Below are 11,790 nucleotides of genomic sequence, written 5' to 3'. Positions count from 1 at the left end.
ATAATCCAGTTTGCTCTGCCTGATGCCTTTGGAGTTTGGGCTTCCAAAGGTTTCCAGCCCTGGGGAGGGGGTGAGCAGCTGCATCCCTGGGGCCCCCAGCACCTTCCCATCCCTCCCCAGCACCCCATTTTATGGGAAGTGCAGGTCTGGGCTCCTCTGAGCTGCTGGTGTCACTCGTGGGAGTGTGGGTAGCATGGAGTGATGGCTGTGCTGGTCCTGGTGCACATCCCAGAACCCCCAATGTCCTGGGATCATCACTGTGGGCAGCAGGTGAGTTGAATTCTGCCTCTCTGCTCCTCTCAGGTGAGATCTTACCTGCAGTGCTGCTCCAGGTCACGGCACCAACAGCAGGAGGATGTGGAGCTGATGGAGAGAGTCCAGAGGAGGCCACGGAGATGCTCCAAGGGCTGGAGCACCCTGTGGAGCCAGGCTGGGAATGCTGGGGGGTCCAGCCCAGAGAAGAGAAGGCTCTAGGGAGATCTTAGAGCCCCTTCCAGTGCCTAAAGGGGCTCCAGGAGAGCTGCAGAGGGACTTGGGACAAGGGATGGAGGGACAGGACACAGGGAATGGCTCCTCACCTCTGGTCAGTGTTGCAACATGGATTTTGTGAGGATTTGGGATGCTCAAGGGGAGATGTCTCCTCATCCCTGTACCCTGTCTGGGTCCACCACCCTGGTTCCTCCAGCTTCATCCTTTCCTGGTGGGTGACACTGGGTTGGTGGCAGAGTAACCATTCCAGTGGTTTTCCAGAATGCCTGGTGTGATGGATGGTACAGAGCACTGGGAAGGATGTGGGATGCTGCTGGAGTGCCTTGGGGATGGTCATTCCAGCAGTGACCAAAGACTCCCAGATGGCTTTGAAGGACCTTAAAAGCTAATTCCTTCTACTCCTTCTACACCTTCCACCAGAACAGGTTGTTCCAAGCCCCATCCAACCTGGCCTGGAACACTCCCAGGGATGGGAAATTCCAATTCCTCTGGGCAAGCAGTTCCAGTCTCCAAGCAGCTCCTGACCTGTCCCTCTCCTCCTCTCTTCCCAGTCCCGCCAGACCCCGGAGGGTGAGTTCCTTCCTCTGGACCAGCTGGAGCTGGACGTGGGCTTCAGCACGGGTGCTGACCAGCTCTTCCTCGTGTCCCCGCTGACCATCTGCCACGTGATAGACTCCAAGAGCCCTTTCTACGACCTGTCCCAGCGCAGCATGCAGACAGAGCAGTTCGAGATCGTCGTCATCCTGGAGGGCATCGTGGAGACCACAGGTGAGTGCACACACCACGTGCTCCTCTTGCCACTCACGGCTGGAGAGCTTCACGTTGCCTTGGCATCGTGGTTTGAAAGTGGTTTGTGGTGGCCAAAATGGTGTTTTCTTACAGCTTCTGGACGTCGGAGGGTCTTGGCGATGTGTTTGTTAGCAGGGTGATGTGGGAGATGCTCTGTTGCCACCATGGCTTGGTGATGTTGTGCTGGGGTTGGGCAGTGCTCTCAGCTCAGCCCAGGCTGGGGAAGGATCCTGCTGCAGCCACCGAGGCCATTCCTTCTTTTCAGGGAAATTTAGGATATCTTTGATCATCTTTGGTCCATGTATTGGTGTCCCAATGTTTCCATCCTGCTTTTCTAGCCCAGAGATCACCTCTGAGAGCCTCAGGCTCAGCCTGATCCCAGGGAGGTTGGGGCACAGAGGTGAATCCTCTGTGCTCTTCCAGTAAAACTCCTTGATATTTCCATGAAAACTTGGTATTTCCATAAAAATCCTTTGGTATTTCCATAAAAACTCCTTAATATTTCCATAAAACCATATGTTTTGTCAATAACTCTGAGACTTTGAAAACCAAGTGGTGTCTTTGGGTTTGTGTTGGGAAATATTTTAGACCTGGAAATGACAGAGAGAGTGGAAATGGGGGGGAAAAGGGATTTTCTGGGTCTTTAAAGCCTAACTCGTCTAAGCTTGTGAATTTCATGACCTACTTTTGGGAGCTGAGCTGAATATTAGGCAAAATAGAGCAAAATGTGCTCTATCTTGATAGAACATGAAGGGATGAAAGGGTTTAAAGTTAGAATAGATCTCACAGTGTGAGGAAATGAGAGAGGAGGAGAGGATGGAGCTGAGGGCATCAGGGGGAGAACCTCTGGCAGGAGGTTGGAAGTGTCAAGGGGATGGTGGTGAGGAGGGGAAAAACCTTCCTAGGCTGGAAAAGCCTTGAGCAACCTGCTCTGGTGGGAGGTGTCCCTACCCAGGGCAGGGGTTGGGGCTGGATGGTCTCTGAGCTCCATCCCCTGAACATACTCTGAAACCAGTCCAGGTTGCTCCAAGGCCTGTCCCACCAGGCCTGGAACACTTCAGGGCTGTGGAGATGAGAGATGAGAGAGGAAAAGTGGCAGGATCAGTGCATGGATTCAGAGCCTTAGGGCTGTTCTTTAAGGCTGTTCAGAGCCTTGAGTTGTTGTGACACATAGTGAGTCACCAGCCCTGGAGGTGTCCAAGGAATGACTTGACATGGCACTCAGTGCTCTGGTTGAGTTGGCAGTGGTGATGGGTCACAGGTTGGACTCGCTCTTGTGCCAATCCTCCCCTGTCCAAGTCCTAGAAGGTGTCCAGTGCTTCCCCCTCTGTTTTAGCCCTTGTGTTTATAATAAGTAGCAATTCCAGGGTCCTAATACCATGTTTCGGGTCATCTCTGCCTTTGCTGTGCTCTTGGAGCCTCTTGCTTTGCTGCAGCAGGAGCTAATGAAGAGGTTTTTTTCCCCCTTCACTTTCTTTCCTGCTTGAATCCGTTGCCTTTTGATATGTGCTGGTACCAAGGGGCTTGGAGAATTAGTAAATACACACAATAAATGTTGTTTTGGCTCTCTGCAGAGGCAGGCAGGATTTTTTTGGAGATGTCTAATGAGTTGTTTAAGCAGGATCTTCTTGCTTATAAATCCCACTTGGCTGATTAAAATCACCATTTCCAATGCCTTCTCTCATTAAACCATATAAAAATGATTTCTCCTAGATGCCTCCCAACTTGATTAAGTTAATTTACTGTCTCATCATCACTGAAAGTTTAATTTCGGGCTATATAAACATTTCTTTCTGCTTTCCTTACCCTCCTTAATTACAGGTTTGAGGTTGTTTGGATAGTAAGACACGGGAAGTGGGAAGCAGCTCTGGAGGGAGGGAGGGAGGATGGAACTTCTGGTCCTTTCTGGGCTCCCTGTGAGGGGAGCAGCAGGGTCTGATTGTCCTTGGAGCTTCCTGGGGCAATGGTTATAATCTAACAATGTATTGTTTTAGATGGGATATTGGGAAGGAATTCCTGGCTGTGAGGTGCTGAGGCTCTGGCACAGGGTGCCCAGAGCAGCTGTGGCTGCTCCATCCCTGGGAGTGTCCCAGGCCAGGCTGGATGGGCTTGGAGCAGCCTGGGCTGGTGGGAGCTGTCCCTGCCCAGGGCAGGAGGTAGAACAAGATGAGCTTTAGGGTCCTTCCAGCCCACACCAGTGTGTGATCCCGTGACCCACTGACTAACACTCCTGTGTGTGGAATGCTCTGGGATCCTCCCAAGAGCAGAGCCCAGGAGCTTTCCCTGGGAACACTGGGGGATGCTCAGTGCTGCCTCTGGCATTGGGTTTGTTCCCAGTTTTTGGAGCATTTCCCAGCTGAGATGTTCCAATGGCTTTTCATCCCCCAAAGCTGGTTGTGATTTCTAGGGTGATTGCTAATTACTGAGGATTATTTGTGATACATCTTCCATCCTTCCATTCTGATGGGAACATGTCACTTGGAGGAACACTCCGAGTGTTTGTTTTCCAGGCCTGTTGTCCTCATTTCACACTGCTGTGAGGGAGCACTGGAAGCTCAGCTGTCAGCAAACCTTCACAGGGGAGTTCATGGGGAGAACAAGTCTGGACTCTCACCTTGGATTCTCCTTCTGGATGTGTGTGGGATTAGGGAGCCCTTTAAATCTCTCTCTTCTCCTCTGACTTACTGCTAAGCTACTACAATGGCTCATAATGAGCAGTGAATAAGAACCTGAAGCACATGAATCCTGGCAGGAATGGGATGTGCATCCCTTTCCCAGACTCATGAAATGGTATCTTGGAAGGCTTTTCACATGCTTTGCTGGCTACAGGCCCTAGCAGCCTGCCAGGGGCTCAGTGAACCCACACAGGTGGCAGCAAGGGAGAATTCCATTGGTTTGGCTTTGCAGAGCATGAGGAGCTTGAGTTCAGGACCTGTTGGGCTCCACAGGAAGGTTCCTCTGTGGAGCAGAGACATGGGAGTGATCCCACAGCACAGCAACTTGGGGGAACAAACAGCTGGAACACAGGTCTGAGAGCTAACACGGTTTAGGTCATTTCTGTAATCTTTTAATGATGTTTTATTCTCAAGGTCACTTGGAAGGAGCCTCAAGACAGATTTAGCAGCTTTAAAGGTGGAGCATAAAATATCATAGACTCGTGGAAGAGTTTGGGTTGGGAGAGACCTTTAAAGGTCAAGAGATTTGTTCTGGGTTTAGCTTTTTGGGGACTTTTTTTTTGCACTGATGTGGGCAAAGGGTGGAAGAAAAAACACTGTGGGGGTGATGGAGGAGCTAACCAGGATTGAAACATCACACCACTGAGTAGCTGGGGGCCTTCACCATCCCACCCTGTTCACCTTCTCACTCTCCTCCTCCAGTGTCTTACAGTGCTTTTTGTGACCAGGTCTTGGTGTTCCTAAGGAATCATCAGCCTCACTGTGTGGGAATTTGGGAGAGAGGTGGAACAAGGAGCTCATGGTCCTCGCAGCATCATGTGTGCCAGAGTTGCTCCCCCGTGGGTGGTTTGCTGTGGGTCATTCTGGGGTTGCCTGTGGGCAGGGGAATGGCAGGAATCTGTCAGCAGGTGGGATTTGGTGGAGTATGGAGCTGCACGTGTGTTGAGGAGCTCTCGTGGTGGTGTTTGGCAATGGGTGAGGGAGTCCTTGTCTTCTGCCCTGGTGGGAGAGGACCAGGAGCTTGGGGAGCCCAAAGCAGCTTTCACCCGGGGTAACTCAAGGGCTGAATTCCCTAGAAACATCTTTCTGAACCATTTCTCTGCCAAAGATCACAATTGGTTGGGGTTGGGTGGGACTTGTGGAGGCCTTTGGGTCCAACCCCATTGCTCAAGCAGAGCCACCTAGACCTGGTTGCCCAAGAGAATGTGTAGGTGCTGAGACATCACTCAGCTGTGTTAGATGGGAGGGTGAGAGGAGAGGAAAAATTCAGCAGTTCCAGGGAATGAAAGTGGCTTTTTTACCTCTCTCTCTTTTAATCTATTTGATATTTCTAAGCATAACCTAACCATGATCAAATAGTCCTTTAACAACCTCAGGTCTGAGCAGTTCAGCACATCCTTGGCCAGTGCTGCTGTTATATAAAATCTGTTAGTGGAAAAACCAATATTGGTTGGTCTGAGGGCAAACATGTTTGTCCCTGGCAGAGGGAGGATGAGCTGGGATTGGAATCTTCAGCACCAGCTTCAGCTGCCTCTCCTGCAGCTGCTGCTGGGGCAGCACAGCCAAGGGCTCAGCTGGGCCTGGAAGGGGAAAGGGCATTTGTAATGCTAAGGAACCACAGAATCACAGCATGGGTTGGGGTGGAAGGACCTTAAAGATCCTGTAATCCACCCCTGCCCTGGGCAAGGACGCCTCCCACCAGCCCAGGCTGCCCCAAGCCCAATCCAGCCTGGCCTGGAACACTCCCAGGGATGAGGCAGCAACATCACACACATCATGCAATTTGAATGATGAGTTTTTCCCCAGCCTTAAGTATTTCAGCTCAAGCAGTTCCCTCCCAGCTGCTTCCTTAGTGACTCACTCACCTGAGCGCTCACCTGAGCACCTTCACCCACTAATAGGGAACGTGAGCTGGGTTTAGACCGTCGTGAGACAGGTTAGTTTTACCCTACTGATGATGTGTTGTTGCAATAGTGGGGGGAGGTTTAGGTTGGCTGTTAGGGACAATCTCTTCATGGAAAGGGCTGTCTGTGCCTGGCACAGCTGCCCAGGGAGTTGGTGGAGTCACCATCTCAGAGGGCTTGAACTGCCATGTGGATGTGGCACTTGGGACGTGGTTACTGGTGGCCTGGGCAGTGCTGGGAATGGTTGGATTTGGTGGTCTTGGAGAGCTTCTCCAACCCAAAGTGTTGTGTGATTCCACGGAGCCCAGGCTGAGCTTTCCAGCAAGGCTGTCACCTTAAATGGAATTCAGTGGGAAATAGTGGAGTATGTTCCATTTCCTATTGATGCAGCAAATAAATTGCTACTTCCACGAGCTGCACTTTTTAGCCATTTCCTCACACCTTGCATCTTTCTCCTTTGTTTTCCCTCTAGTTTGTTAATATCATTGTAAAATCCACTTTAAATAGCTGGAATGGCTGGAGACATCCCAGTGCTCTCCTCCCAGCGGCTCCATCCATCCCTCTGCCTCCGAAGGACGTGGAGCCCATTTGACCTGATTCACTCTGACATATCCATTTTGGCCCTTGCTTCAACTTCGTTCCCTTCTGCCAGATGCAAATTGGTTGCTTGCTCTGTGCAATGGTTTTTGGGGGTGACTTGAAGTGAGCCTGACAGGGTGGAACGACCTGTCTCCTCCTTCCTCTTCATCCTCACTGGTCCATCCCTGGCTCTGTGCTGGGGGTGTGATCACCAGCCCCTTCTGAGGCACCGAGGGGTGGGAAATCAGCTAAAGATATTTAATACCAAGGGGCAAAAAGCAAAGTTGGGAATCCTGGGCAAGGCTGGAAGCTGTTGGACAGCTCAGGGAAGCCCTTTTAGCTTGGGTTCAGTCTGCAAACCAGGAGGAGTTAACATTGTGCTGATGCAAATGAAGGGTCAGAGCAGTTTGTGCTTTGCACTGGTCTTTCTCTTCCACACAGTCACAAATGTGTTTTCAAAGTGAACTCTTTCCTTGTGGCTTTTCATTCCTTGGGAATTCTGGGCAGTCGCTGCTGAGCGTCAGCATCCTTCAGTGCTCAGGTGTTTTTTCTTGCTTGGCCATCTCATCTGTCACAAACCCAGAGGTTTTTGCTCTTTCCCCTGAGAATTCAGCTGTGAAGGCACCAAGTGCTCATTGCTGAGCTCTCCTGGGCCTTGCACAAAGCACCCAGTGACCCATATCCCTGCCCAGAGCATGGAGTGGGAAAAAGAGAAGCTTTAAGGACCTTTCCAACCCAAACCATCCCAGAATCCTATGATACTTTCTATATGCCTCTGAGTTTCTGCTCTAGGGGGATAGAAATAGGTTGTCCAGTGGGAAGAAGCATGGAGCTGGAATTTGCTTGCTTCCTTCTGGGAAAGAGATGGAAATAAACTGCATTTCACCCTTTGGAAACTCAGATTAAACCCTCCCAACTTGGGCTGGTGAATGAAACAGCAAAGAGGGAATGTGGTGGGAAGGATGGAGGGAAGAGTCCTCTGGGCTGAGGGAGGGTGGGAGGGAAGGACAGGCAGTTTGAGAAGGCAGAAACAATGGGATTAAAGCCATTAAGCTCGGTGAAGACAAGGAATTGCTGCTAACCCTGTCCCTTACAGGGCTGAGCTTTATTAATCCTGGCCTGACTTTGTCTGCAGTGCTCTGTCGAGCTCAGCCTGGCACATCAGCCCTTGCCTTGTGGGGGGTTGGAACTAGCTGATCTCCAGGGTCCTTTCCAACCCAAATCATCCCATTTTGTCTGTTGTATTGGATTCTGAGCCATTGTTTGTATGTATGAGTTTACCTCTCTCGTTATTCTGCCCCTGGCTCACCTGGCACCTTCCCTGGCTCCTCACCTGGGTGAATCAGCAGTGCTGCTGTCAGTGGGTTTGGCAGCAGCCAACTGATACCTCTCCAGGATTGTTTGTTTATGGCTTAGCTAACCTCCAGCAGTCCCTGCCTCCGGCAGATGTGCTGTCTGCTTCAAACCTGGCCCGAATGCCCAGCTGTCTTCTCCATGGATACCTGGAGCTGCTCCTGGATACCTTTGTGCTCACTAGTCCTTATTTACAGCATTGCACAGGGTGGGGAGAAAGCTGAATAGCTCAGTCCTTCCCAGCTCTTCTTCAGGCACTCACGAGGGCTCAGGGCTTGGGGATGACCAGGGAGCTTTGGGTGGATCTTCTGCTCTCTGCAGCTCCTGCCAGGAGGTGCAGCCAGGTGGGGTCAGGCTCTGCTCCCAGGGAACAGGGACAGGGTGAGAGGGAACAGCCTCAAGGTGTGCCAGGGGAGGGTCAGGTTGGACAGCAGGGAAAAAGAGTTCCCTGAAAGGCCTCCTTTTCTCCAGGCTGAGCTCCCTCAGCTGCTTCTGGTGCTTCAGCCTTTCTCCAGCTCCGTTCCATTCCCTGGACACCTCCAGCCCCTTCCCCTTCCCTGGACACCCCCTGCCCCTCACTCACATCCCAGAGCAGCTCCACCAACCCTACCCAAACAAGGCCAGCAGCCCAAACACCTCCCAGCAGTGTGTAACGGGGACAGCCCCTGGGGGTTCATCCCAAGGAGGAACCTCCCCAAGGCCTCATTCTCTGTTTGACAGGTGTGTGGGTGACACAAAATCGTTGTGGTTGCTGTGTAAAGCCTTGTTATGTGTCTGCTGGTGTTTCTTTGTGCTTTGAGGTGGGATTTGAGGTGAAGGAAAGAGCTGGTTTAGTCGAGGTTTGATTGTGTAACACACACAGAGAGCTAAGTGCTGCTTCTGCCTGACTAAATGATGCTAAAATTGCTTGGCAGGGAGAAAGGGAAAGAAGCTTGTGATGTTTCAGCAGAGTCATCCAAAATGTCAGGAGGAATTCTGTGTTTGATGGAGGGGAAAACTGTGCTTGGGCTGGGAACAAGCAGGGGCTCCTGCAGGGCAGGGTCAGGGGAGCATCCATGGGCTGTAACACCCTTTTCCCACTCATCCTCCCCTGCCTGTTGGGCTTGGCTCTGTGGGCTTTGGGGGGAGCAGGCAGATCAGGAAGGGGTGAGTTTGGGATGGGTTTGGATCCCTGTGGGCAATGCTGCTGGTACCTGTGGGCATGATGCTCCTGGGGCTGGTGGGATGTACCCCCTGCCCACCCCTGCCCCTCTTAGCTCACAGCTCTCATCCTGCTGTGCTGAGTCAGAGTCTGCCCAAGTTTTATCACTGGAGGCTTCCAGAGGAGATCATTATCTTGGCTTGTTGCACTGCATTAATGTAGAAGGCAGAAATAAGCCTGTTAGTGACTGTGACGAGGTTCAAAGGGTTTGTATCTCTGTGGCATCACAGCACTGGGAGAAGAGGCCGGGAATGCTGGGAACAGCTTCCCCCTCCAATTCCATTGTTTATTATGGGGTCATTGTCTTGTTTTCATGCTGATTGACTCTCTGGAGCTGTTCAACATATGATTTGTGCAGGAGATTAGCAAATCCCAAGTCTCACTGCAGGGCAAACTCAGCACTTCTGGTGAGAACTAGTGCTAAAGACCTGTTATTCCAGAGCAGGTCCCAGGGAGCTGGTGGGAATGGGGTAGGATGTGGATGCCAAGAGCACAGTGTTGTGTCAGAGTGCCCAGGTGCCTGTGCTGGCAGCGTGGGCAGTAGGTGAGGTGGATTCTGCCCCACTCAGGTGAGACCCAACTGCAGTGCTCATCCAGCTCTGGTCACCAACACCAGAAGGATGTGGAGCTGTTGAAGCAAGTCCAGAGGAGACCATGGAGATGCTCCAAGGGCTGGAGAACCTATGGAGCCAGACTGGGAGAGCTGGGGGTGTCCACCTGGAGAGGAGAAGGCTCCAGGAGAGCTGCAGAGGGACTTGGGACAAGGGATGGAGGGACAGGACACGGGGAATGGTTCCCACTGCCAGAGGGGAGGGACAGATGGGAGACTGGGCAGGAATTGTTCCCTGTGAGGTGCTGAGGCTCTGGCACAGGGTGCCCAGAGCAGCTGTGGCTGCTCCATCCCTGGGAGTGTTCCAGGCCAGGCTGGATGGGGTTGGAGCAGCCTGGGCTGGTGGAAGGTTGTCCTTCCACTAGAACTATGCAGCATCCCAAAGTCATCACTCCCACAAATCCCAGACTCATTGAGTTGGAAGGACCTTGAAGCTCAGCTCAGCCTGTCCCAGGGGGTGGGACAGGCAAATCCTTCATGTCCCTTCCCACTGAAACCACTCTGTGATTCCATGAGTCCATGATTTTTACCGTATTTCAGTAAGCTGTGTTTTTTAGGCCAAGGTTTGGCACTTCCTTGCAGCCTGGAGGTCTGTGCAGTGCCCAGGTGCCTCCTGCCCACAGGGTCAGCAGTGCCACTCCAGCTCCAAGTCTCTCCTTCCAGCTATTTATAACTTTCCAGGCAATTACCTCCTGAGCCTGCAATTCTTCCTGCTTGCTCTTTGCTTGGAGGGAAATGCATCTTGGCAAGTTGGTAGACAAGGAAACATGAGGTTTTTGTGGCTGCTTATTCCAGCTGTGCCTTCCTGCCCAGCACGGGGTGCCTTGGGGAGTGAGGAGACAAATCCAGCACAAGAGGGAGAATTAACAGTGCTAAAAGAACAGTTTTCCTTAAGCCAACCTGATTTCAATCTCCTCTCATTTCTGACTTGCTGAAGAGGTTCTGAATTGCTTGAGGATCCTGAAATCCTGAGAGGAATTTAGCACAGTTTCCTGTGTGTTTCTCTGGGAAGATGTTGGGGAGCTCATTGAGATTAAACTCAGAACATCCTGAAATATTCAGTTGTCTTAAAAATAAGCTGTCTGGTGTCTAACAATTAGTTTCTTAGTGGAAATTAGAAAAATCTGAGCTGGTTGTTTGACTTTCAGTGGCCACAGAGTAGAGGCTTTTTGGTGGGAATTGTCAGTTTGGATTCCTTATGTTAAGAGGCTCCAATGTGGCACATTGGTGTCCTCTGCTCAGGTTGCTTCAGGGACCTGAAAGCTCATCCCGTCCCACCTCTGCCATGGGCAGGGACACGTGTTCCCTGGGAGAGCAGACCAACTGCCCCTGGCATGGAGCTGTAGGGAGCACCCAGGGTGGGCACCCAGGGGCCCTGAGGCTGCTGCTGGGGGCAGCAGTGACCTGGGGATCTGCACCCCTTGGGATGGTCCCTGTGCTTACACAGAGCTGGAAGGTCTTAGTAGCCATGTCACTCCCTGATTAATGCCCTGTCACCTGCACGTGCATCCCTGGAATTGCCAGAGATATTTAATGCATATCATGATTGGTTTTAATTGGGTTTAGTGCATGTCATGGTCTCTTCTATTTTTTCCCTCTTACCTATGCCAAGGAGTTGACTTGCTGCCAATGCATCTCTGTTCCAAGCACATTAGTTCTGGCAGGACACAAAAACAACTCCAAGGAAACAGGCAATTCTGCCCCCAGACAGTAAAATGGTCCACGAAGTCAATTTATCCCGAGGTTTATTGATTGTGGGATTAGAGCTGATTCAGCTGTTCCCAGTGTGAGGCTGTGGCAGGAGTGGTGCAAGTCCTGGGCTGGAAATCACTCCCTGGTTCTTCATTCAGCTCCAGGAGTTGCTTTAGGCAGCTGCTCTACCCTTTGTGGTCAGATTGCTCCTGTTGTTAGGGATCTGTTCCATCTCTTGCCTAGGATTAGTTCTGCTTCGGTTTTGGCATAAAGGATAAGGGTTCGAGGAGCCACAGCATGGCAAGGACAAGGGGAATGGCTTTAAGGGCAAGGAGGGTTGGTTTGGGTGAGATGTTGGGGAGAAATCTGTGGCCAGAGAGCTGGGAATGTTCAGCCTGGAGAAGAGAAGCTCCAGTGAGAGCTCAGAGCCCCTTCCAGAGCCTAAAGGAGCTCCAAGAGAGCTGCAGAGGGACTTGGGACAAGGGATGGAGGGACAGG

At 51.7% G+C, this 11,790-nt stretch overlaps 1 protein-coding gene across 1 annotated transcript in view; it reads left to right on the top strand.

Annotated features, from left to right (window-relative positions):
- The first annotated feature begins 201 nt into the window (after window positions 1–201).
- Window positions 202–11,790, top strand: part of LOC103801152 (G protein-activated inward rectifier potassium channel 1) — a 23,684-nt gene continuing 12,095 nt past the window's right edge. The window contains exons 1-2 of the mRNA XM_009073560.1: window positions 202–270; window positions 1,041–1,257. Coding sequence (XP_009071808.1) covers window positions 202–270; window positions 1,041–1,257 — 286 coding nt within the window. The remainder of the gene's footprint in view (window positions 271–1,040; window positions 1,258–11,790) is intronic.

The sequence above is a fragment of the Acanthisitta chloris genome, unplaced genomic scaffold, assembly GCF_000695815.1.
Source record: "Acanthisitta chloris isolate BGI_N310 unplaced genomic scaffold, ASM69581v1 scaffold26270, whole genome shotgun sequence".
Lineage (NCBI taxonomy): Eukaryota > Metazoa > Chordata > Aves > Passeriformes > Acanthisittidae > Acanthisitta > Acanthisitta chloris.
The sequence above is the reverse complement of the archived record's forward strand: the minus strand, read 5'-3'. Positions and strand labels throughout refer to the sequence as shown.